The following is a 25,769-nucleotide window of genomic DNA, read 5'->3' on the forward strand; positions in this document are numbered from 1 at the left end:
AGAATTTGCCATGCACGCGAGAAGATTCACTTGGTTGGGTTATAAATTTAAAAAAATATATACGGACACAATGAATCAAACGGGCCGTGGTTATCAAAATAATAAAATACGGGTGCAGAGAGTCAAAGAAGCCGTAACATGTCGGAGAAATGCTAATTTGGCGATGCAGACAGTCCATGGTTTCGGGAGTTAGACATACGGACCGGTAGAATCCATGCGGCCGTGATGAGAAAAAAAAAGTAGAATGCTTTTGGGATTGTTTAAAATGGAGTTGGATAATGAAAAAAAAAAAATCACTGCAACGGGACGAGATTTTCTACGCAGAAGAAACCGTCGTATACAGAAGGAGGAAGATTTAGCTGAAGAATTAGTACTTCAAGCGAATTTTAAAGGATCACGCCAAAATCTAGCGTAATACCGAAGAGATTAAGTAATTAAAATCAGGAAAGAAGAAGTTTAAACACTTCGTCAGTGGCCGTAACTCCAATTCAAACTTCGCGTATTGCATTAAACGAGATAATAGTGTATATACACTGAAGATATTAACGACAGTGAAATTGAGAGCTGACTAGATTATATTCTTAAAGTCTTGTCACTAAATTCTATCGTTGAAGTTCTGATTTGGATTACCTGTAGAAAGAGTTACGAATTAAATCCTGAATAATACATATTTCAAAAGACTATGTACCTGATCCTAATGCCAATGTTGAATATTCTGTCGCATGTACTCATCGCCGTCAACATGAGGAGCTAAACTGGAGATGGATCTGACAACCTGACGGAAGCCGCTCAGCTGAGTCTGCTACCCGAACCTGCATTCCTGTACCCAGTCATGACGCAATAGATGTCTAGTGCCAGCCAGCAGACTATGAATGACAGCACGAAGCCGAGCCCAGTCCAATAACATCGGCAACGGAAAGCTAAGCTCCAAAATTAAATTCTTTTTAACAGTAGTAGTAAATATTTAAAGTGATGTAGAAATGTTAGCTGTGATTTCGTAGTGTGAAGGTTATAGTTATATCTTCGAGATGAAATTCCAATTGGCAGTATCTTCGCAAAGAGTTTAATGTGATTCACTGACTCGTATGAACGTAGGTAATCTTCTATAATGTAAAAACAATGCCATTATATAGGAATGTTTATACTGGTATCTGCAGAGGTTTTAGATGATCTTTCGTGCTAATATAAAACGATGCATTTAATGTGGTAAACTGCAACCGTGAGATAGAAAGAAGAAGATTGTTTATGAATGATTTAAACTTGGTCACCGCTACACTACAACTACATGTAAGTAAATATGAACTTAGGTTGTTCAGATATGTATTTATTTTTCAGAATAACATAACTGTGTGGTAATATGACTGAAATTTAATCCATTTATGCGACATTGTAGTTTCCGTAAGGAGTTTTGGTAGATAAGGTTATGAGAGATGTGTTGTGGAGAATATACATATGAGTATTCGCCGAGATGCATGCGAATTTGAGTATGGCGTGATATTATGATATTTTCAAATGATATATGGAAGGGTGTATCCATATTTGAGAGTTGTTGGTAGTAATTATGACTTGTTACTAACCATTAATATTATTTGATGTGTGCGGCACGACAATTAGAATGAAATGTGGTACTTTTGGGTTAGATATATGTGATCATACGACGTCACGTAACATAGTGTAGTGGTAGGGTAATTGAAAACTGTCTTCAAAATACAACCTATAAATGAAGTATAAGTACGGCTAAAACTTGATGTCTTCTTGGAGAATTCCAAACGGGGTAGTGAATGTTATTTGATATCTATGGATGAAGCCATATTTTAAAGGGAGAAATGTCTTCTTAAATTTTATTCCCTGCCATAAGCAAATGATATGCGTCACCAGCTGTATTCCTAGGGATGGTATGAAATATTATTCGGACCCGGATGCGAATTTGAGGCACGTCAGATACATCGATTGATGGTATAACATTAATAACTTGTTATTATATAGTACCTACCGGAGATATTAGAATACTAGATGATTACATTTACATATTAATGACATGATAAAAATGATTGATATTTTTTTTATGAAAGATAATTAATATAACCGAATAGAGCTATGGCTTTGGGACTTTGCTGACATTGCCGATGTTATAAATAATTTTTCTTACAAGATGCATGAAGATGAAATAGGTATCGGAACTGAAAATAAGAATATTCAGAACTGAGAGCAAATTTGTTTTGTTTGATTTATCTAATTTATTCAATGCATTTAACTGTTTTCATTTATTCAATTATTTGATTCGATTAACTTACTTAATTCATTTAACAGCTATAATTTATGAAAGTAGGCAAACTTTTCTTTGTTTTTCATGAGGCGATTAAGATATTTATTCTGATGGAAGAATGATCGAATCCTTTAAAGAAAAACATGATGAATATTTGTTATGGAAAGTCATGTTTTCTTTTCTTTTATTAATTCATGATCATGAATATATATAAAAATTTATAAAAAAAAGGATATTATTGTAGTTAACTAATTTGATTTTAGTAGATAAGTTTATGTTGAACTTGCATGGTTAACGAGCTATCGAAAGACTGATTTTTAGAGAGTAATTGAGAATTGACATTGACAGATGAATAATATTATGGGTGAATCTTGCGTATGAAAAAATGGGTTCCCGGTTGAACCCTACATAAAAAAATATTTTTCTTAAATGATGCGCAGTAAAATCCCTGAGAGGTGTCGCGCAGCAACTTAGAAAATCTTTTGATGAGTGCAATGAGTCAAAGAGATGGTATTACTGCGTCGGTTGAAAATGATTTTGACACAATAAGTTAAACACTATACGACGTATGGTAACTTGGATAGCTGCCGACTTTTTAGCATCACATATTTTATTGCATTGGTCTGTTCATTCGATCCGAAGACATGATAGGCATAGAAGGGGAAATGGCCGGAGCATTGGATTGATCGCCCAATATGGTACAGAAAAATATAATTCCCCGAGGATCGGTGCATTACCTTACCTCAGAGCATACCTTCTCACAACACACACATGCAAAGTGGCATAATGAACGCAGCCTAGGGTTAGCTGGCTATCTAAGTCAGTGTTGTCACAATGTTTTTGAAATAGGAACAATGGAATTGGATCAACTTTGACTGTGCCAGAGGTCGTACAGCACGAAAGTGTCCTCAAGGTCTTCAAGTAGCTTGCAGCGAAAATGCATAGCTTTACAGGGCAGTGGCACGTTTGGTAAAAGCCTTTAACGAGGGACGTCAATAAGTGGCAGGTGTGTGTCAGCCAGGTCATCCTAGTGTCAGTGAAGGAGAAGTGCATGTTCTTGCCGTGTTAATGGACACTGGTCGATGTCATATTATATTCGAGCTGGCACAAGACACCGGGTCAGCGAATACGACTGTGCTTCATATTAGAAGGCACTCTGAGCATGAGAAAAATTCATCAAAATTGGTTCAGCGTGATTCAACGGAAATGCAGAAATGATTATGATACGATTATGCTCATAACCATTCGGAATACTGTAAGTACAAATAAGAGGCTTTCTTATGCAATATCGTTACGCTGGATGAGACATGAGCTAAATTGTATGAGCCACAGCTGAAATACTGATCGAAATAATGGCATCATTACGGGAAACCACAAAGATTGAGAGTTCGCGAGAACCCCAGGCATGTGAAAGTTATTGTTATATTCATGTATAACAGTGATGGTTTTATCCTAATGCACAATGTTCCTCCACGGCATACCGTCAATGTGTATTTCCCATCATTTTCCACGACAACGCACGGCCGCATGCAGTGCAAACGTGGCTGATTTGTTCGGTTGATGGGGCTGGGAATTGCTGTACCATATACTATAATCCGCAGATTTAAGCCGTTGTGACTTTGACTTGATTCACAAGATGAAGGAACCACTTCGGGGCCTTTGCTCCAAAACTGTTACAGAGATTTTTCACGCAGTAAACTGCTACATTCGAACTATCAACATAACAGGTGCTGCAATAGATCACAATGCTGGTGACTACTCTGTAGGACAGTAAATCATGGTATAACTTTAATATCTTTTGTATGAATTGTAATTGAATATTTGCTACTATTAAAGTTCCAACCCAAAAAGTTTCTATTTACAACTTGCTTCATGGTGCTCCGACACAGATAGGTCTTATGGCAATGATGGGATAGGAATGGGCTGGGAGTAGGAAGGAAGCAACCTTGGCATTAACTCATTGGCGCCGACTTATGGAACCGTTCCTTACACCGCCAATTTGGACCAAACGCCGATATACGGAACTGTTCCGTACCAACCTATAAACAATTGTAATTTTAGTTACTAGAAGTGATAAGTCTTGTGCCGCATGTAGATTACTCCTTGAAGTTCAGTGAAACTTCTATACTAGTGTCCAAATGTTAAGCACAATCACTAAATGAGACCATATCGCTTGATAGGAATGTCAGATGGATTACTGAACAAACGGAAGCTGAATCACACACATTATGTCACACAAAAAACAGTTTCAATAAGGTTCTGATAGCTAAGGTACAACTTTGCCAACAACTAACAAAACTTGGCAATGTCTTCCAAACAAAAATATGCTGTAAATAGGGTGCATGGTTACCCCTAACGGCCACACATGCTTCGCAGCGACGTGGCAAGCTCTCTATCAGATGGTCGAAGAACTCTTGTGGAAGTCGATCCCATTCCTCTGAAAGGGCAATCTGAAGGTGTTGGACGGTCCTTGGTAGAAGCTGACTGGATGCAATTCGCCTCCCCAATGCATCCCAGGCATGTTCTATAGGATTCAGATCCACAGACCTCGCTGGCAAGTGCACGCGATGAATGTCTTCCCGAGCCACAATTTCATCCACCAGAGCAGTGCTGTGCGGTCGGGCATTATTGTCCATTAAGAGGAAGTCTGGACAAACTGCACCTCTGAAGAGTCTAACGTGGTTGTATCGGCTACCCGGTGCTCTCCAGATTAATGTGCAACGGGAATAGCTATGCAAACTGAAGCAGGATTCATCTGTGAAGCGCACATGCCTCCATTCATTCATAGTCCAGTTTCGATGTTGATGGCTCCACAGTAAACGGGCTCATCTCTGTGCTGGAGTGAGCGGGACGCACACTGCTGGACGTCGGGCAAACGGCTGTGCTGTTCTGAGACTCTGGTACACAGTTTGCTTGGAAACGGCAACCCCTGAGACAGCTGAAAGCACCACCGACAATTGACTTGCAGATGCTTTGCAATTTATTCAGGCGATTAGGGCGAAATATTGGTCCTCCTGTCGGGTGGTTACCCTTGGTTGACGTGGTACTGGCCTACAACTAACATCTCCTGTGTCTCGAAATTGTCTCCAAAGCCTGGAAATGAAACTTTGTGGCACATTCAAGGATACGGAAACTTCGGTCTGTGTCTGGCCTGCTTCCATGTAGCCGAATATTCTACCCTGCAAAACGGGGTCCAAATGGCGTCATTGTGCCATTATGTTGTCATGATCACCACGAGGCTACACTCCACACCTTAAAACAGGGCAAACACGACTTAAGGAATATGGGGGCGCAGGCACTGCCTGTGTTTACTTTGCGGTTACGCTGCTAGTCAAAGCTGGGAACACTCCTTTCGTACACAGAGCGAACACGTAAGGTTGGTAGGTGCGTATCACAGAGATAAGTTTTCTAAGGTTCAACCTCTTCAATACAAATTACGAGTTGTATAAGATATTACTGACAATATTTATTTAATAATGGTACCGGTTTTAATGCTTAAATGTCATCATCAGCCATAAAATACATTAATCACAAAATTGAGAAAGGACATGATAATTAAAATTGATGTTATGATACATAAATACATACATAGTATTTTAACAATAAAAGATTTAAAAGTTTTGACATGCTTTCGACGTATAAAATTATTTTCAAGCGCTTATTTATACTGTGTGCTGAATAAAATATTAAAAAATTATAGCAATCACTTTATACACTGTTTCTGTTGATCTGTTTATGTGCTAATACTCAAATCATCACGTCATATTTACGATTGCATTTGAATCTTTGGCGATAATTTGTCCGTCTTTTAAGACAGTTGTTATTCAAATGTTGTCAAAGTGAAAACGTAATTTTAGCTGATAACACCTTCTTCATGTAAAGAACTTGTAGAAATATGCGTTAGTATATCTCATTACACTCGTCTCAAAAGACTTGTTGTGTTCGTTAAAATTATAAAATATCAAATCATAGACTCTTTCAATTATATATAAAACAATTTTAAACGCACCAAATAATACTGTATTTTTTCAAAAAGACATGTTATTTGTATAGTACAATGGGTCGATGTTTTCTAGATATTTTTAATGTTTTTCATGTAGAATAGGACTTGCTGTTAAAAGTATGCCAAACATACATTATATACCGATTTTATAGCATATTTTTACTTTTTTGAATGTTCCATGCTTTTAAACTTCCACTGGCTGATGATGGCATGGTGGATTGCCGAAACCGGTCGCAAATATGTATGTTACAATAAGTTAAATAAATATGTGATGTTCTGAACAGACCATTATGATAATGTATTGAATAGGTGGAACCTTTAGCTTTACCAAGCATTGTAAAATCTTGAGTCAACATGGACAAAAAATGAAGTTTTTAATACAAGTCTGCCTACCAGGCAAAAAGAAAAGCCTATCTTTATAAGAGCTTACGTATTAAAAAAGGGATGCTGAGCAAGGATATTAACTTTATTAAAAAGTGTATTGAAAATAAATTAACTCCAAAATTTCTAAAGAACAGAAAGTATGTTTCAACACATCAAAGAAAAGTACAGGAAAAAAACCAATAAACTTTGGCTTCAAAATGAACTGAAATTTCTACACAAGAAAAAATCCTTTTTAAATAACTGATTATATGAAACTCATTTCGAAGTCACTAAATTACTACCAGCTGCACAGTGGAATATTTTTCAAAACACATTAAATATAATACTTTCCCATAAACAAAATACGTTGGATAGAAAGTTCCAGATTCTTCTCAATGAAGCCAGCTCAAACAAAGCGCCATCTAGAAACACATCCTCAAATAATACACAAACTCAAAGTCTACCTCAAAATCAAGCCCAATTTCAACAGCCATTTGTGAACCTATCAAACATTAACTTCAACCAAGAAGAAATAATAATGCTCTCCAAAGGACCTAAACATAATTGGCCTAATTACAACACCGCCAACGAGGCTAAACAACTAATTATCAAAACAGAAGCATCTATCAGTAAAATGCCTACAGACATTCAAAACGAAGTTAGGTATGAAGCTAAAAAACAATTTTAAAATATCTTCAGCACACCAACTATAGATTTTAATACAACACAGCTTGAAGACAGAAAAAAGATCTGTCAATTTAAAAATAAAATCAAAAATTCAAATGTTATCATCACCAAAGCAGATAAAGGCAACGCCACTGTTGTTTTAGACCAAACAGATTACATTACAAAAACACAAAACTTTTTTACAGATAAAACCTTCAAAATCGTAGATAAAGATCCAATGCAATCTATTCAAAGACAACTTAAACAAATTCTTAAAAATACAACATGCCTCTTTACTGGCAGTGAAAAGAACAAATTAATCAATATGAACCCCAGTCTACCAACAGTAAAAGCACAACCTAAAATACACAAAAACGGTGTTCTTCTTTCTAAGTAAGCATTATACATTTCAAGCCAACAAATCAATAAAAAACACTCCAGAACTAATTAAACAACTAGAAAATTTCAAATTACAGGCACATCATACCATGCATTCATTCAATATCACCAATATGTACGCCAACATCAAACCGGAAAAAGTTATACCAATCGTTCTAAAAAATTTGCGCGCTCACAGCCAACTTAGTCAACTTGAAATAGATGATTTCATACTAATCTTGAAGTTCCTAACTAATAATAATTATTTCATTTTCAACAAAGTAATCTATAAACAGGACGGACTGGCCATGGGTTCACCGGCATCAGGTATTTTAGCTGACATTTATATAGATTTTCTGGAACACACTAAAATTATAAATAATAAGACATTCAATAATATAGCTTTATGGGCCAGGTTTGTAGATGATACATTTATAATAATGGATCAACGCACTACCGATGCCCCTTCCACCTTAATACATCTCAACAACATCGACAATGATACTAAATTTACAATAGAATCCGAAAGTAATAAAACCCTCAATTTTTTAGATCTAACCATTACCAGGCGCCCATCCTCTTTTGAATACAAAATCTATAGAAAACCGACACACACAGCCACGACCATCAAATATGACTCTGAACATCCTCCTAGTCATAAAAGAGCTACATACAATAATTTAATACAGAGAGCATTTAATGTACCCATGTCCAATATAGAACATAAAAAAGAACTTAACACTATACGCAAGATCGCATCTTACAATGGCTACAACAAATGTTTTATAGAATGCATAATTTATAAATTTAAACACCAACCCAAGACTAAATTACAAAAAGAAACACCCAAAACAAAGACATATGCTACATTCACCTTTAGCTCTGACATCTTCCGATTAACCAATATTTAAAAAAAAAGAAATGTCAATATTGCCTTCAAAACTAACAACAGACATTTAGATATTTTCTACAACTCCAAATCTGTTAATGTACAAAACCCATTTGATAGATCAGATGTATATAGGTTTCATTGCAATGACTGTACCAGTGTTTACCTTGGACAGACTGGGAGATCATTTAATATCAGATACAATGAACATGTCAATGCCATAAAATATGGAAAATTTTCGGCAATAGGCCAGCACATACAGAAATACAAACATAATTCTTACGGTATCAACAAGGACTTGGACATCATCGAAACAATAAATAAAGGCCCACTCCTAGACCTAACGGAGCAATGTTACATTACCCTAGATCAATATTACAATCCCAATTACAATCTAAATGATATTTCAGAAAAATTAAAATTTTATTTGACATGCTTATTTCATTGATTAACAGTTTAAAAATTCCTAAAAATTAATCAGTAAAATGAAAAACCTGAGGTGAGTTTCATATCTTCAACTCTTTCCTATAGTACCGCGTTTTATTCTCAATAACTCATACTTGATTTACAATTTCCTTTTTAGGTCCGTGCTGGTTCGAGATTAATACTAATTACTGCCCACTTCCACCTAGCATATAAAATAATATTCAAGATCTCAACCATAGTTTCGGCCTCAGCCATACAGTTATTTATCTTTAAAAAATATTACCAAGCAAGGTTCAAATACTAAAATAAGGCTAAACATATCAGAAATCTGCTACTCCTTACATTAGTCAAACATAGACTGTTTTGTCAATAATTTTTAAGAAAGAAGAACCTGTAGATATTATCAAACAGTATAAGTCGCACATCATGAGGAACCAAAAAACTGTGCTTTAATAATGGCAGATGTTTTGTAGAATTATCTATCAAATTTATATGAACTTCCTGTACATCAACCACACCAAATATATAGACTTTTTCAACCACCTAAAAAAACAATTTTAGACGCACCAAATAATACTTAAAAAAAGACTTGTATAATACAATGGGTCAATGTTATCTAGCCATTTTTAATGTCTTTCATGTAGAATAGGACTTGCTGTTTAAAAAACTGTGGTTAAAATGGTAAATGGTTTGTAGATTCACTTATCAATTTCATATAAATTTTCTTGTACATAAGCTATATCAAATCATAGACTCTTTCAATTATATATAAAACAATTTTAGACACACCAAATAATATTGTATTTTTTCTAAAAGACATGTTATTTGTATAGTACAATGGGTCAATGTTATCTAGCTATTTTTAATGTTTTTCATGTAGAATAGGACTTGGTGTTAAAAGTATGCCAAACATACATTCTATACTGATTTTATAGCATACTTTTACTTTTTTGAATGTTCCTTGCTATTAAACTTCCAATGGCTGATGATGGCATGGTGGATTGCCGAAACCGATCCCAAAGATGTATTTTACAATAAGTTAAATAAATATGTGATGTTCTAAACAGACCATTATGATAATGTATTGAATAGATGGAACCTTTAGCTTTACCAAGCATTGTAAAATACAGAAGAAATGTACGAACATATGAAGCAATCCTGACTGTACATCTGATCTTAGAGGATTGAATTAAGAAGGACAAGCACACATACATAGTGTCCGTAGAACAACAAATGGCATTCATTATCAGATACTGAGAAAGAAGAATAACTTACAATCTGCACAAAAATCAGTCTGCTGTGATCGAATCAAAGATTTTGAGAAAGCAGCAATATTCCATAAGGGAGTGAGGCAGGACTGGAGGTTCCCCCTCCTTTCCAACATTCATATAGAAGAAAGAGGCAGTATAGAAAATCAAAGAGGAATTTGGAAAGGGCATCACAATCAAAGGAGAGGAAATCAAATCTCTGGAATTTGCTCATGATATCGTTACTTTATCTCAGTCTGCAGAAGATCTGGAGAAATTGGTAAATGATACAGACAGAGTCTTGAGGAAGGAGTACAAGATCAAAATAAATAAATCCAAAAGGAAAGTAATGGAGTGCAATAGAGCGAAGTCAGCTGATGCAGAAAGAATTAGATTAGGAAATGAACTTCTAAAAGTGATAGATGAATATTGTTACTTGGGTAGGAAATAAACTAATGAGAGCAGAAATAATGAGGACATAAAATGCAGACTGCAGGCTAGCACAAGCAAGGAAGGACTTTCTTCAGAAAACAAATTTGCACCATTCAAAGAGTGATAAATGGATTACTTAGATGTTTTTGAACACATTAGTCTGGAGCATGGTGATGTATGGAAGAAAATCAAGGACGAAAACTAGCTCAGGAAAAAAAGATTGTAGAAGCTCCTGAAATATAGTGTTAAAGATTAATGCTGAAGGTGAGCTAGGTAGAACGAATGACGAATGAGGAGATACGGAATTAAATTGGTGAGAGGTCAATTTGGCTAAATTTGCCAAGAAGAGAGAGAATGATAGGATATATCTAGACACCCAGGACTTGTTCAGATGGCTTCTGAGGGAAGTGTAGTTAGTAAGAACAGTAGGGGTAGACCAAGATTAGAATATGACAAGCAGATCAGAGCAGATGTAGGATGTAGTAATTATCTAGAGCTGAAAATATACCTCAGGATAGGAGCACATAAAGGGCTGCATCAAACCAGTCTTTGGACTGATGACTATCAAACAATAACAAGTGAGAAATTGTGTCCTGGTTAACAGAGACTGCAATTTGTTTCCAAGAGGACATGCTGAAAACAAAATGTGATGTCCAGAATGGAAGCATTTCTATAATTTATGGTGAACAAATTGCTTCTATTACAAATAAGGACTGGAAGTAAAATTTGTGAGCACGTAAATAAATTTGAAGATCAGCAATTTCAACTGAAGGTTTATTGGACAATGGTAAACATAAAGGTGGGAAGTGAAATGGACGGAAATAGTGACAGTGATGGAAGCAATACTGAAACCGCAAGAGAAAGTGTTAATAAAACAATAGACACTGCCAGCGGAAGTGAAATAGGCATGGATGCAGAATACGATGAAACAGTAGGAGAGGCATTCTCTAAGTGATTACGTATGCCTAGATATAGTGAGGTGAATGATCCATAGGCTTCTGTCAAGTGATTAACATACTGAGTTACGTGTAATGTGCAGTTAGGTGTGTAATTATTGGAAGGATTTGTGAAAGGCTTCTTAACAGGAATACTGTAATTTACAATGAGACTGTATGTTTCATCAGGAATGCGTTTTACAATATCCTCACTCATACTCTTCTATTGCACCCGCCCCCGCCCTAAAAGGCACCGGCATTGAATCTACAGGGTCGCACATGGGTCAAGAAAATTTAAAAAATAGGCGCTGAACTAAAGTAATCTTAAAGGCATACAGGGAAGGAGAAGCGGGTCATACTTAACTAAAATGAGAACACATTCGAATTAAAAATTTAACTCACAAACCGGTTTATTCAACCTTAATGATGATGGGAAATGGCGCATTAAGATACACTAATGAACTACATTAATATTCATAATTGTTGTGAATTATTATGTGGATGTCTGTCCATTATGCTTGATAGAAATGAGTACGTTTATCGCGAAGTGATGTATCGTGACATGAAGCGAATGGAAAATTTTACCATAACACTGAGGCTATATTATCACTAACACATAAAACTAACATGCACCGACAACGTGTCTGAGCAATCACTACTCTAATGAAGACCTAGATTTCCCCATGAAATGATGTAAAAGAACAATGCACTCATATGAAACAACACCTGGGTTCGAGCCAAACCTCGCTAGTATAGACATTGCCAGGTTGATGGACAGAACCACCACTGACCTTATTTACAACCACACATGACACAAGAACACATAAAAATCATACATGATATGCAGCCAAATACAAGAGGCACTTTAATCTTCCTTCCGATGCTGTAAACCTTTGATGTCTACGTTGAGCATCGAACTGACAACCCCTTGCGATGAAGACAGGGTCCTGTAATGCCTATCTATATTATACTCAAACAATTAACAATTATTCACTAGCAAACATTAGCATTCTCGGCCGGGCCACTTGTTAATAAATACACTACTCTGGCGTGTTGAATAAATCACATATTTAGCCGTCAAACAGGCCTCTTTCTCTTTACTTTAAAAGCCCTTGCCTTTTACACAGCTGGGACACACACACAAAAACACGACTGGTGGCAGGATCAGACAATATGCTCCCCTTTCCACATGCGGTCAACAGCCCCACCGTTAACAGGCGTAACATTTCCTTTCATAAGGAAACAAGACCGCTTCACTCAGAAGTACGTCTACAATAAACTGAGGTCTCAAAAAAAACTCTCGCAAATCACCTTGAATTCAACACATTTTTTTCCCCAACAGTATCACGTCATTTTCACAATGCGACTCCGGGATTACAATGCTAATATTTGCCCGATTATTATTATTATTATTATTATTATTATTATTATTATTATTATTACTGCCATTGTACATGACTTACCCGCTGTATTGATCAAACATGGTCATCGTGCGGAATCTATTCAGCAATTACAATATAATTACGTCCTCGCACGGCAATTAACATCTGATTATTGACTGCTATTTAATCGATGGTCAGCACTTGGTTACTTTATCGTCACACGGCAATACATTAATTAATTAATTAATTAATATTCACACGGATTGATATTTGACACTCGCATTATGATCACATCCTGGTAAGTTTAATCACATATTCAATTTAAATCATAACGCTCCCTATCTAAGTATTTCAGCGGGGGGGGGGGGGGGGGTTGGTTGTCAGTTCTTCCGGCGCTTCGTAGTTCCGTGCCTCCACACCATATAGTACTTACCATTTTCACTTGCCATGCACTTATCAAAATAATAATTACTCCAATTAATAACTACTCTAACTGCACTCCCCTAAACTCATTACTACCGGTCTTCTGACGCAAATAAACAAACAAAATCTCCCAAGAAACAATAATTGAATAAATCTCTACCACATGCAAAACTAATGTATTCGTATTATATTCCCTAAATTATTTACAATCAATGACTCAGACCTGTCGTCGGCTTCCTAAACTAAGAATTAACAGCTACGCGCCCATTTCGGCGCTTTATTTCAACTGGACTACATCTTTAACATTTTATAGCGTCAGCTTACGATAAACATTTCCCATCCCCACTAGGCATGCCAGATATAAAAAATTAATACTCATCTCTATCACATGACGACACCTTCGTCAGCTCAGGAGGTCCATCCTGGGCTTACTCTTGGTCCATGGGCACCGCGGTGATTACTTGCATTTCCATACCACCTTGAAGTTGAGAGTCCATGGTTCCTTGCTGGTGGAGCCGCTGGCAGTTAATCCTGTACACACACACGTCACTGTTTAATTCCACACTCTGGTTAACAACGTTCAGTGTGAACGTCCGGTCACGATCGCGGATACGACTACGTAGTCCGCGGTTCAGTACCGAATCCCGTCTATCTCTCAGCCACTATTCAGTCTGCCGCTACATAATACTATCGTGCTATAGTAATGATAATAATATTACTTTACACATCACGCTTTTATAAAAAGTTAACACTGGTGTCACGGAGACCAAAACTATACACTGTTTATGCGAATTCGATTATTTCACTTGAAATGGGAGTTAACTTCACTTGAACAAAGAACTAACGAGGGCTTAACCAAGCATAGCTTCGCCGTCGATGAGCCGCGAGTCCCGAGTGACGCTCGTCCCTTACTGCAGTGGTTTTTACAAGGGCGCGATACCCCTTCACGAATTTGCGTATTGCCTATTCACGGCATACTTGAGGTGTGATAGTACGACTAATCGGTGACCAATATTTAGTTGATGCAATTGAGACATATCCATTCAATTATCCTTCGGTGGATCTCCTTTAATTAATTAAAATCTGTCCGGCTTCCCCTACCACGCGGGGTGAACTCCCTCCGTCAAGGACGTGTCATGAGAATAAACAGATGGCCCCGGTACTTTTCCACGCAGAAAAAACACAATATTCTTTCCTCTTCTGAAAGTTATCAAGAAAGGGGACAATAGACACTCTAAATAAATGTCCCAGTGACATTTATCCCTTTTAAATCGGGAGACGACTCCATAATTCGAGTTTCATTAATTTCTAGATCGTAGATAATTAAGTTGGCTAGTCCGAATTCAAGATGGCTCCTATAGTTCGTTTCGAAAAAGTTGGTTTCCCCTCATTCTCTGAGTCTTGAGGAGGGATGTCTTCTCTCGAGTGATGTCATGGAGAATCCCCATTCATAACCCCTCCCGGGTCCATATGGGCTTGCGTTCCGCTGCGGGCCCCCGCTACACAAAGGATAATATGGTGCAGTGGGTCGCAAAAAAGACATCTCGTAAAATAACTTTCAAAGACTCAATTTATCTATCTTAATGGTATGAATATTAATTAGTTTCGGTATTACCTCTATTAATGATATGAATATTAATCAATTTCAGCATTGTTTTCCTTAGATAGCATTGCGTGCGTAATTACGAAGATCAATATCAACCTAAGGTCCTTGGATCATGCCCCTGTCGGGTTCAATATGTATGCTTGAACCTAGTCCTTGTAACCTTCTACTACAGCGCACTTCCTGTCCTGCACTTAAATGCGTGTTCTCCACAATTTGGAAAAGCTGTACACAAAGACTGTGACTTTACACAACAAAGCAATGTACAAAAGAAACCTACACCATCGGAAATCTTTCTGATGTACAATATACAGGTAGAAAGGGTAAAATATGTGGTATATCTGCTGCTGCTTTGCTATTTCCTTAACATTGCACCGACACAGATAGGTCATATGGCGATGATGGGATAGGAAAGGCCTAGGAATGGGAAGAAAGCAGCCATGGCCTTAATTAAGGTAGAGCCCCAGCATTTTCCTGGTGTGAAAATGGGAAACCACGGAAAACCATCCTCAGGGCTGCCGACTGTGGCTCAAACCCACTATCTCCCGGATGCGAGCTCACAGCTGCGCGCTCCTAACCGCATGGCCAACTCGCTCAGGTATGGTATATCTAAAGAGTAACATAGGACAATTTTGCTGAAATCAAATGCTGGATAGAGAAAGCAGAGTCCATCTTCATTAACATGTGGCAACTCCTATCCTGAAAAGATCTTAGAATAAAGCTCAAAAAGAGAATAACAAAGTGCTGTGTCCTCTCCATCCTACTAAATACTGTAGAACCCCATATATTTTATTGCCCACAGAAAAGAGAATACAAATGTTCAAGATGTGGATATATAATGGCAAATTGTATAATTCCTGTGGGTTATTTTCATGTTGCACCAAAGGAGATGGGTCTTATGCCTACAAAAGGATAGGAGAGGGCTAGGAGTAGAAAGGAAGCAGCCTAATTAAGATACAGCCCCAGCATATCAATGATATGAAAATGGGAAATGATAAAAACCATCTTCAGGGCTGCCGAGTGTGGGGTACTCCAGACAATGAGCTGTCGACCTCAGCTTATCAAGACAATTTAACTCAAGAGGCTGAAATACATGTATCACATTACGAGGACTCCTAAAAAGGACAGTCTGTTACAAGTAATATTTTGAGGAAAAAATTTAGGCAAAAGAGGACTTAGAAGAAGACGGACAACTCGGATCAACATTTTGAAGAAATGGGTTGGAGCTCTTTGGCACATGACAAAAGAAAGATAGCCATGCTCATAGCCTGAATCTGGTCAGGATAAGATAGCAGTAACAGTGAAGAAACCAGCCACCTGATGCCATGCAGTGGAGGGACTTTGAATATTAATAGCTGCTATATGTTACCTAGCATAAAATATGGAAGTACATGAAGAAAATATGAAAATCATTCCAAAATATTGGAATCTGACTATACATCTTTCAAAGGATCTTCAGAATGTCTTCTTTAAAATAAGGAGTTGCTCAATTAAGTCTATTCAGCAGTTTGTTACAATTTCCACTATCAGAAAAATGTCATCAAAATATTAGATTACTTCAAATGTGTTTACCTGTGTTTCTCTTTGCACTGCCAACTCTGATTTTGGTTCTTCTTTCAAAAGCATCTCTTCTGATATAATTTTGTAATTGTCCTGTAGAAAAGTTAATATATTAGACAAATTTTACAGGCACATCTGGAAATGTATTTATATACGAGTGGGCTTAACAGTTCATCATTTCGTAGTAAATGAGAAAGTTTCAGTTTCAAATCATTATTATCATTTGTCAGAAAATCTCCATGTTGTGTATCCATAAAAGCATGACAACTAAGAGACCTTCAGGAGTGGAGGAATATCCTGTTTGAATGCTCAGTTATTTTGGAAGAGTAGAACATATATAAAACCTTCCAAAATTACACCGAATGATCATGAAAATGTACAGACATACTTACAAATAATCTGCTCATTATAAACAAACCAATTCTGAAATATTAAGAACTTCACAATTTATCACTGTTAACTTTCACATCCTGTACCAGCAAATAAAACTCAGCAGAAAATGTATCTTCTATATTTCCTCTTGTATATGAAGTGCTCCGCCTGAAGGCAGGGAGGATCTTCAACAACTCTACCATCAGCTGCCATAGAGAACTAGGTGTCACTGAGGAGGCAAGCTAAGGAAATGAAGTGTAAGGTGGTTTCCCATTGTTTTCCTCCTCCAGCCAGACAGTGCTGTTACATACCAGTCTCTCATGTTCAGACCAGCTATTTCACGCCTTTTCCTATAGGATCTGGCTGTGTTAAGAATGGTGTTACCCATACTGCTCATATCTCAGTCACTTTCATAGCGTAAGATCCAAGGATGAGACTGAGGCCCAAAATATAAGTGACAAACTTGTTCTGGGCCAATCCAGAATACAACAGGCATTGAGCACACAGTATCTCACTAGAGATGGATTGGGGCAGGCCACCTTATATGGAAGTCATAAGCCCTAAACAACATGAACCATAACCTATAGGTTACCTACAATATCACAGAGGGCCTGCATGCCTGGCATCAGTGCTCCTTGTGAAGGCACGAGTACATATGTTCAGCTGACAGGGATATTGCAACTTGCTTTATATTGCACTGACACAGGTAGGCCTTTTGGGGACGATGGGATAGGTAAGGGCTAGGAGTGAAAAGGAAGTGACCGTGGCCCTAATTAAGGTACAGACCAAGCAACTGCCTGGCGTGTAAACAGGAAACCATGGAAAACCATCTTCAGGGCTGTCAACGGTGGGTTCGACCCACTTTTTTCCCGAATACAAACTCACAGCTCTATGACCCTAACCGCATGGCCACTTGCTCAATATAGATATATTGTACATTGTGACAGGACTCCATATGTATTGAGAAGAAAAAGGTCAGATTGTTGTCTCAAGAATTCCAGTCCTATGTTCAGCATACGGCTGCACTAATCAGTGTAACTAATCCAAGGATACATTTTGTTTTAACTAAGTGTTACTGACATTGCTTTTGCAATTCCTGTTTGATTATATTTTCCTTTACATTAGCAAACAAAGAAAATAGAGCGCTCACTGAAAATAAAACTTAACCAAGAAAACCAACCAGAGGCAACCTATTAAAATTAAAGTATATAAAGTGGGGACTATTAAACAGTTTTAAATTTTCTTTCCCTAACCATTTGGTGCTCCTATTTATCAAGCAATTTAAAATTGTAGTGATTAGGGTGACAGTGTTTTAAAATTGTTTTAGTTTTATTTTTTAAATCACCAAACCTATGAACAAAACTACAGCTTTTGTGCCATCTCTACGAAATTAAAGCAGCAATTGGTGCAGGCTACCAGGAAAAAAAAAAAGCTGAAACCATAAAAAAGGAAGGAGGAACAGGAGGAAAGTCTTCCATCAGCAAGAAACATAATGATTCAGGTCTCAATGTTCTGGTTAGCTGTTTCCAAGAGGTGATCCAAGACCTCATCAGGCATCAATATCCCCAGTATATCCCTACTGTTACTGATACCTCAGGAAATTTTTACACCACCACATGTTCAAAATCTTTGTCACTGGACAACATCTATTGATGGCAGTCCAGATTTTACAGAAGAGACTAGTACGTGAGGCACTATATAATTTTAGGGATCAGCACTGCAAGTTGATAATTCCAAAATCATGAAGTAGTCATAGATCAAATATGTAAATGTAGTATGGGGCAAGTTCTTGAAGAGTAGCAAGACATATGTGTGGATCGGCACTGTGCTTCATGAACTACAACTAAAAATATGTATTTGATCCTAGACTTCTTCATAACATTGAATTTCCAACACACTGTGCTCCCTAAAGTGTTATGGTGCTTCTCAGACAGCATCAGATGGAAATGTTTAAACTTCACATTTTGTTTACCTTTTATACTTCTTTGCGATTGGCTGAAATTTCAACACACAGTGCTCCCTAATGTGTTTTAGTGCTTGTGCCCGTCGGCACACGATTTAAGCCTTCCCCTTGAACATTTTAGACCTTGGCAATTCGCCATTGAAAAGCATATATCTTATAAAAAATATCCTACTCTCTTTTATTTGGTGTACTCTGCGACTAATGTCGCTTACTGTATCTGCTTTCCGTCCGTCCGCGGAGTATTTCAAATGTTTTAATTTGTTGTACGTCACCATTTCCCCATTATCTATTGGTCCGCCTCAGGCCTGCCCGAGAGCGAGTCCGATTTTAGACTCGTTCGCTGGACGGCCCGCTTCTACTGCTAGCCGCGTTGGAACGCGTTTTCAGTTCATTGTCGACCGCCATGATCTCTGGAAGCCTTGTGCCGAACGTCTGCGTAAGGGCCTTTAACCATCATAAAATGCCTCCGTGATATTCAATGGATATGGGCTAAGGCCCAGGTGTGCTTTATTTTTAAATTTTAATATTTTTTATTTGCCTGGAGTGGACGCCTGTTTTTCATACTGTACCAGAAATATGTAAGTAACGACATTTCTACTGACGCTATGGAGTAGCTTTCTTCGCATGGACAAAAGTATGTTTCACTACAAGATTTTTATATTCTACCCTGTAACTTCTGGAGTTGGATTTCGTCGTATTTAAAATTCTAACCAAAAATTGTGGATCTCCAAGTGTTCTGTAACTACCTTTTCTGGTCGATCTCCACTGGAAATGAACTCGAAATTTAACATCGCATATTTAAAAAAAACCTTTCGAGTTGTTGACTGTACTTTTTAACCTATCAAAGTGCGCAAGATAATTTATTTTTCGTCGGCTGGCGTTTTTGGGGCTTAACAATTAATGTGTTTTGAGATAAGTTAGAGAAGTTTGTAATGTATTTAACTCAAGGGCATCTCAGTAGTATAATACAGGGATTCGGCCGCCTCCTCCCGCGGGAAATTTGAATTCTGGCGGGAAATTTGAATTTTGGCGGAAGATTTTAATTTTGGCGGGAGATTTGAATTTTGGCGCGAGATTTGAATTTGTAAACAAAGCCACGTGCTTTTGACAGCTGTCATCGACAACAACGCATCGCTAACCTCACTGCTGCCATCTTGACGGGTCTAAACCTCAGTAGTGCCAACTTAACCTAACTAGCGCGAGATAAACAAAGCCACGTGTTTTTTGACAGACAACAACGCATCGCTAACCTCAGTACTGCCATCTTAACGGGCCTAAACCTCAGCAGTACCAACTTAACCTAACTAGCGCGTGGTAAACAAAGCCACGTGCTTTTTGACAGCTGTCATCAGCCATCTTTAAACTACAGAGCACTGTGCTGCACTCTTTATCGTAGTAGATGTAAAATTCGTCACCTGTCATCGGCAGTGCTGCCATCTTGGCGGGCCTAAACCTTAGTGCTACAACTTACCCTCACTAGCGTGAGATAAACAAATCCACGTGCAGCTGTCATCCGCCATCTTTAATCCAGAGAGCACCGTGCTGCCCTCTTTAGCTACTTACCTTTGAAATGTGGTACGTCACAGCTGTCATCCGCCATCTTGCATCGCAAACCTCAGTGCTGCACTCTTTAGCTTGAAATGTAGTGGCGGCAAATTCCACGTGCTCTTGTTTGGAAACAAAGCCACGTGCAGCTGTCATCCGCCATCTTTAATCCAGAGAGCACCGTGCTGCCCTCTTTAGCTACTTACCTTTGAAATGTGGTACGTCACAGCTGTCATCCGCCATCTTGCATCGCAAAACTCAGTGCTGCACTCTTTAGCTTGAAATGTAGTGGCGGCAAATTCCACGTGCTCTTGTTTGGAAACAAAGCCACGTGCAGCTGTCAACCACCATCTTTAATCCAGAGAGCACCGTGCTGCCCTCTTTAGCTACTTACCTTTGAAATGTGGTACGTCACAGCTGTCATCCGCCATCTTGCGCCGCAAGCCTCAGTGCTGCACTCTTTAGCTAGATACCTTTGAAATGTAGTGGCGGCAATTTGAAAAATTCTTTATGCTCCTGTTTGGAAACAAACCTATGCGCTTTTTTTGTCAGCTATCATCCGCCATCTTTAATCCAGAGAGCGCCGTGCTGCCCTCTAAGGGGTGGTGGTAAATTCTACACGCTTTACAAACCCATGTGCTTTTCTGACAGCTGTCAACCGCCAGAGAGCACCGTGCTGCCCTCTTTGTGCCGGTGACAAATTCCACGTGCTTTTTGACAGCTGTCATCCGCCATCTTGCATCACAAACCTCAGTGCTGTACTCTTTAGCTAGATACCTTTGAAATGTGGTGGCGGCAAATTCCACGTGCTCTTGTTTAGTAAACAAACTCACGCGCTATTTGTCAGCTGTCATCCGCCATCTTACATCGCAAACCTCAGTGCTACACTCTTTAGTTGAAAAATGGTGGCGGATAATTTAAAAAGAAAAATTCTACAGCAGCCATCTCTCGACGCTAATTGCACAAGATGGTGGCTATACATGACTCCTTAAAGGTGCTTATGCGAGATGATCGCTATACATAGTTTCTTATGAGACTCCCTTGGGATGCTTGCGCAAGATGGCAGTTCGTGATACAGCGATTTAAAATCTAGGAAGAGCATCTAGCTGTAAATCCCCGATTCTCGTGTTAGAAGTTGAAAAACAGATTCTTAATCCGAGTTCTTTGACGTCAGGAAGGGCAACCGGTCGAAAACAATAGTGTATGATGTAAGAGGCTAGATACTGGCAGTTTTGCGTCAGGAAGGGCAACTAGTCTTAAAAAAATTATTGCGATTTAAAATCTTAGTTTTGCGTCAGGAAGGGCATCCGGCTGTAAAACAATAGTTCACGATACAGCGATTCAAAATCTAAGAAGTGCATCTAGCTGTAAAACCCCGATTCTCGTGTTAGAAGTTGTAAAAGAGATTCTTAATCCAAGTTCTTTGACGTCAGGAAGGGCAACCGGTCGAAAACAATAGTGTATGATGTAAGAGGCTAGATACTGGCAGTTTTGCGTCAGGAAGGGCAACTAGTCTTAAAAAAATTCTTGCGATTTAAAATCTTAGTTTTGCGTCAGGAAGGGCATCCGGCTGTAAAACAGTAGTTCGTGATGCAGTGATTTAAAATCTAAGAAGAGCATCTAGCTGCAAAACCCCGATTCTCGTGTTAGAAAAAGCATCTAGTTGTAAAAGAGATTCTTAATCCAAGTTCTTTGACGTCAGGAAGGGCAACCGGACGAAAACAATACTGTATGATGTAAGAGGCTAGATACTGCCAGTTTCGCATCAGATCCCCGATTCTCGTGTTAGGAGTTGAAAAACTGATTCTTAATCCGAGTTCTTTGACGTCAGGAAGGGCAACCGGTCGAAAACAATAGTGTATGATGTAAGAGGCTAGATACTGGCAGTTTTGCGTCAGGAAGGGCAACTAGTCTTAAAACAAATTCTTGCGATTTACAATCTTAGTTTTGCGTCAGGAAGGACATCCGGCTGTAAGACATTAGTTCACGATACAGCGATTTAAAATCTAAGAAGTGCATCTAGCTGTAAAACCCCGATTCTCGTGTTAAAAAAAGCATCTAATTGTAAAAGAGATTCTTAATCCAAGTTCTTTGACGTCAGGAAGGGCAACAGGTCGAAAACAATAGTGTATGATGTAAGAGGTTAGATACTGCCAGTTTTGCGTCAGGAAGGGCAACTAGTCTTAAAACAAATTCTAGCGATTTAAAATCTTAGTTTTGCGTCAGGAAGGGCATCCGGCTGTAAAACAATAGTTCACGATACAACGATTTAAAATCTAAGAAGTGCATCTAGCTGTAAATCCCCGATTCTCGTGTTAGAAAGAGCAACTTGTTGTAAAACATTCTTTATCCAAGTTCTTTGACGTCAGGAAGGGCAGCCGGTCGAAAACAATAGCGTATGATGTAAGAGGCTAGATACTGCTTTTTAAAATCCTAGAAGGGCATCCTGTTGTAAAACGGATTCTTGTGATTTAAAATCTCGCGTCAGGAAGGGCAACCGGTCGTAAAACAAATTCTTGCTATTTAAACTCCTGCGTCAGGAGGAGGCACTCGGCTTTAAAACATATTTTTAATCCCGGCCCTGCTACGTTAGGAACCACATCTAGCTGTAAAAACAGGAGCTTCAAACATTTACAGTTTTAAGCTTTAGGGACGGGTTATGGGTTACATTTTTTGTTCTACTGCATAGAACACTATCTTTGAAGTTGTATCGGCGCAGTCATTCAGAGCGAGGTATAGAATGCATGTGTTGGCTGAAATTGTACATGTATCTTCCGGCTGTAGTAACCTTGAACGAAGACACTGCATGCTGATGAGCGACTTGAACTCACCCTGTAAGCTCCTAACATAAATTATCATGATTGTACGGAGAGGTTAAAACACACAGTGCTAGCCTATAGCCCCCCTCCTATCGAAAGAGCCTGCACGGCGCCGGCATGTAGGCTACTCCTGTTGAAGGAGCCTGTACAAGGTATAACACCCCTCTATCAACAGCCCTTACTTAATACTAGCTTCTTTTGCACACCCTCGAAACTGCCTAAGAATGTAATATACTACCGTAGGGAGAGGGTAAAACACGGTGCCAGCACATAGCCTACTCCTACCGAAGAAGCCTGCACACAGCTTAACGCCTCCATCCGACAAATGAATCACCCTCAACACTCTTGTACTCACAATCATTTTCGAAGGAGTCTGCACAAGGTTTAACGTCCCCATCAACAGCCCTTACTTAATGCTGGCTCATTGCACGCCCTCGAAACTACCTGAGAATGTAATATGCAACAGTAGGATCACCCCCATCCGACAAATGAATCACCCTCAACACGGGTTTTACAGCTAGATGCACTTCTTAGATTTTAAATCGCTGTATCACGAACTATTGGTTTACAGCCGGATGCCCTTCCTGACGCAAAACTAAGATTTTAAATCGCAAGAATTTGTTTTAAGACTAGTTGCCCTTCCTGACGCAAAACTGCCAGTATCTAGCCTCTTACATCATACGCTATTGTTTTCGACCGGTTGCCCTTCCTGACGTCAAAGAACTTGGATTAAGAATCTATTTTTACAACTTCTAACACGAGAATCGGGGATTTACAGCTAGATGCTCTTCTTAGATTTTAAATCGCTGTATCGTGAACTATTGTTTTACAGCCGGATGCCCTTCCTGACCCAAAACTAAGATTTTAAATCGCAAGAATTTGTTTTAAGAATAGTTGCCCTTCCTGACGCAAAACTGGCAGTATCTAGCCTCTTACATCATACACTATTGTTTTCGACCGGTTGCCCTTCCTGACGTCAAAGAACTTGGATTAAGAATCTGTTTTACAACTTCTAACACGAGAATCGGGGTTTTACAGCTAGATGCATTTCCTAGATTTTAAATCGCTGTATCGTGAAGTATTGTTTTACAGCCGGATGCCCTTCCTGACGCAAAACTAAGATTTTAAATCGCTAGAATTTTGTTTTAAGACTAGTTGCCCTTCCTGACGCAAAACTGGCAGTATGTAACCTCTTACATCATACACTATTGTTTTCGACGGGTTGCCCTTCCTGACGTCAAAGAACTTGGATTAAGAATCTCTTTTACAACTTCTAACACGAGAATCGGGGTTTTACAGCTAGATGCACTTCTTAGATTTTAAATCGCTGTATCGTGAACTATTGTTTTACAGCCGGATGCCCTTCCTGACGGAAAACTAAGATTTTAAATCGCAAGAATTTTTTTAAGACTAGTTGCCCTTCTTGACGCAAAACTGGCAGTTATTTATTTATTTATTTATTTATTTATTTATCGTATGATGTGCACAGATAGATTATATAAATAAGTATACAATATATACACAATATATACAAGCAGAAGCCTATAGTTCCAAATCAAGTCCATTGATCCATTTCAAGGCCTCCTCAGTTGCGTTATGAATGTCCTCCAAAGGACCTTGAAATGCTCTCCGTGGACACTCGGCAATTACGTGGTGGATGGTCTGTGAGGTAGCTCCACAATCACACCCAGAAGACTTCTGCCAGCCCCATTTATAAAGCGTATAGCCGCATCTTCCTTGATTGACTCTTATCCTGTTTAGAGTCCTCCATTGACGTCTGGGTAGATGGAATCCAGGAGGTTGAACATGAGGTAGAGTCACAAGATGTTGATTGGGAACAGAAGACTGCTGCCATTGGTGTAACCAGGCGTTCGTGATGGAGAACCCAGATTCTTCCAGTGTAAGTGCAGTGCGCCAGGGTGGAGATCTAGACTTAAGTCGAGGAGGGGCAGGTTAAGTAATATCCTGGTGAACGGGGAGGTTGGAGTCCTGGCTGGTCTTCTTCCACAGTTTTAGAAGAGCTTCAGACCTTCTTAAGCAAGGCGGAGGAATATTACTGAGTGTAGGCAGCCAGGCCACGTTTGTAGAGCGAATACAACCGGTTATGATGCGCATTGTTTGATTTAGTTGAGCATCAATCTTCGCAGTATGAGCACTGTTCAGCCAAATTGAAGCGCAGTATTCAGCAACTGAATAGCAAAGAGCTAGAGCAGTAGATCTCAACACTTGGTTGTTTGCGCCCCAAGATGTGCCGGCTAATTTTTGAAGAATATTATTCCTACTTTCAATCTTGGCGGCTGTGTTGTTAATATGATGTTTATATGTTAGGGATCTGTCTAATGTGACACCTAAATATTTTGGGAAGGGTCAGTGTTGTAAGGATTAATTTCTGAATGTTATTGAAGGCTTGTAGTTGGCAAATTTATTTCTGAGATGAAACACAGATACAACAGTCTTTTGGAGATTTGGACGGAGACACCACTTTTGGAAGTATGTA

At 38.7% G+C, this 25,769-nt stretch overlaps 1 protein-coding gene across 1 annotated transcript in view; it reads right to left on the minus strand.

Moving 5' to 3' along the window:
- Nucleotides 1-25,769, minus strand: part of LOC136881830 (zinc finger protein 436-like) — an 88,353-nt gene that overhangs the window by 31,359 nt on the left and 31,225 nt on the right. Inside the window, exon 3 of the mRNA XM_068229339.1 lies at nt 16,586-16,666. Within this exon, the coding sequence (XP_068085440.1) occupies nt 16,586-16,666 (81 nt within the window). The remainder of the gene's footprint in view (nt 1-16,585; nt 16,667-25,769) is intronic.

The sequence above is a fragment of the Anabrus simplex genome, chromosome 10 (genome assembly GCF_040414725.1).
Source record: "Anabrus simplex isolate iqAnaSimp1 chromosome 10, ASM4041472v1, whole genome shotgun sequence".
Classification (NCBI taxonomy): Eukaryota; Metazoa; Arthropoda; class Insecta; order Orthoptera; family Tettigoniidae; genus Anabrus; species Anabrus simplex.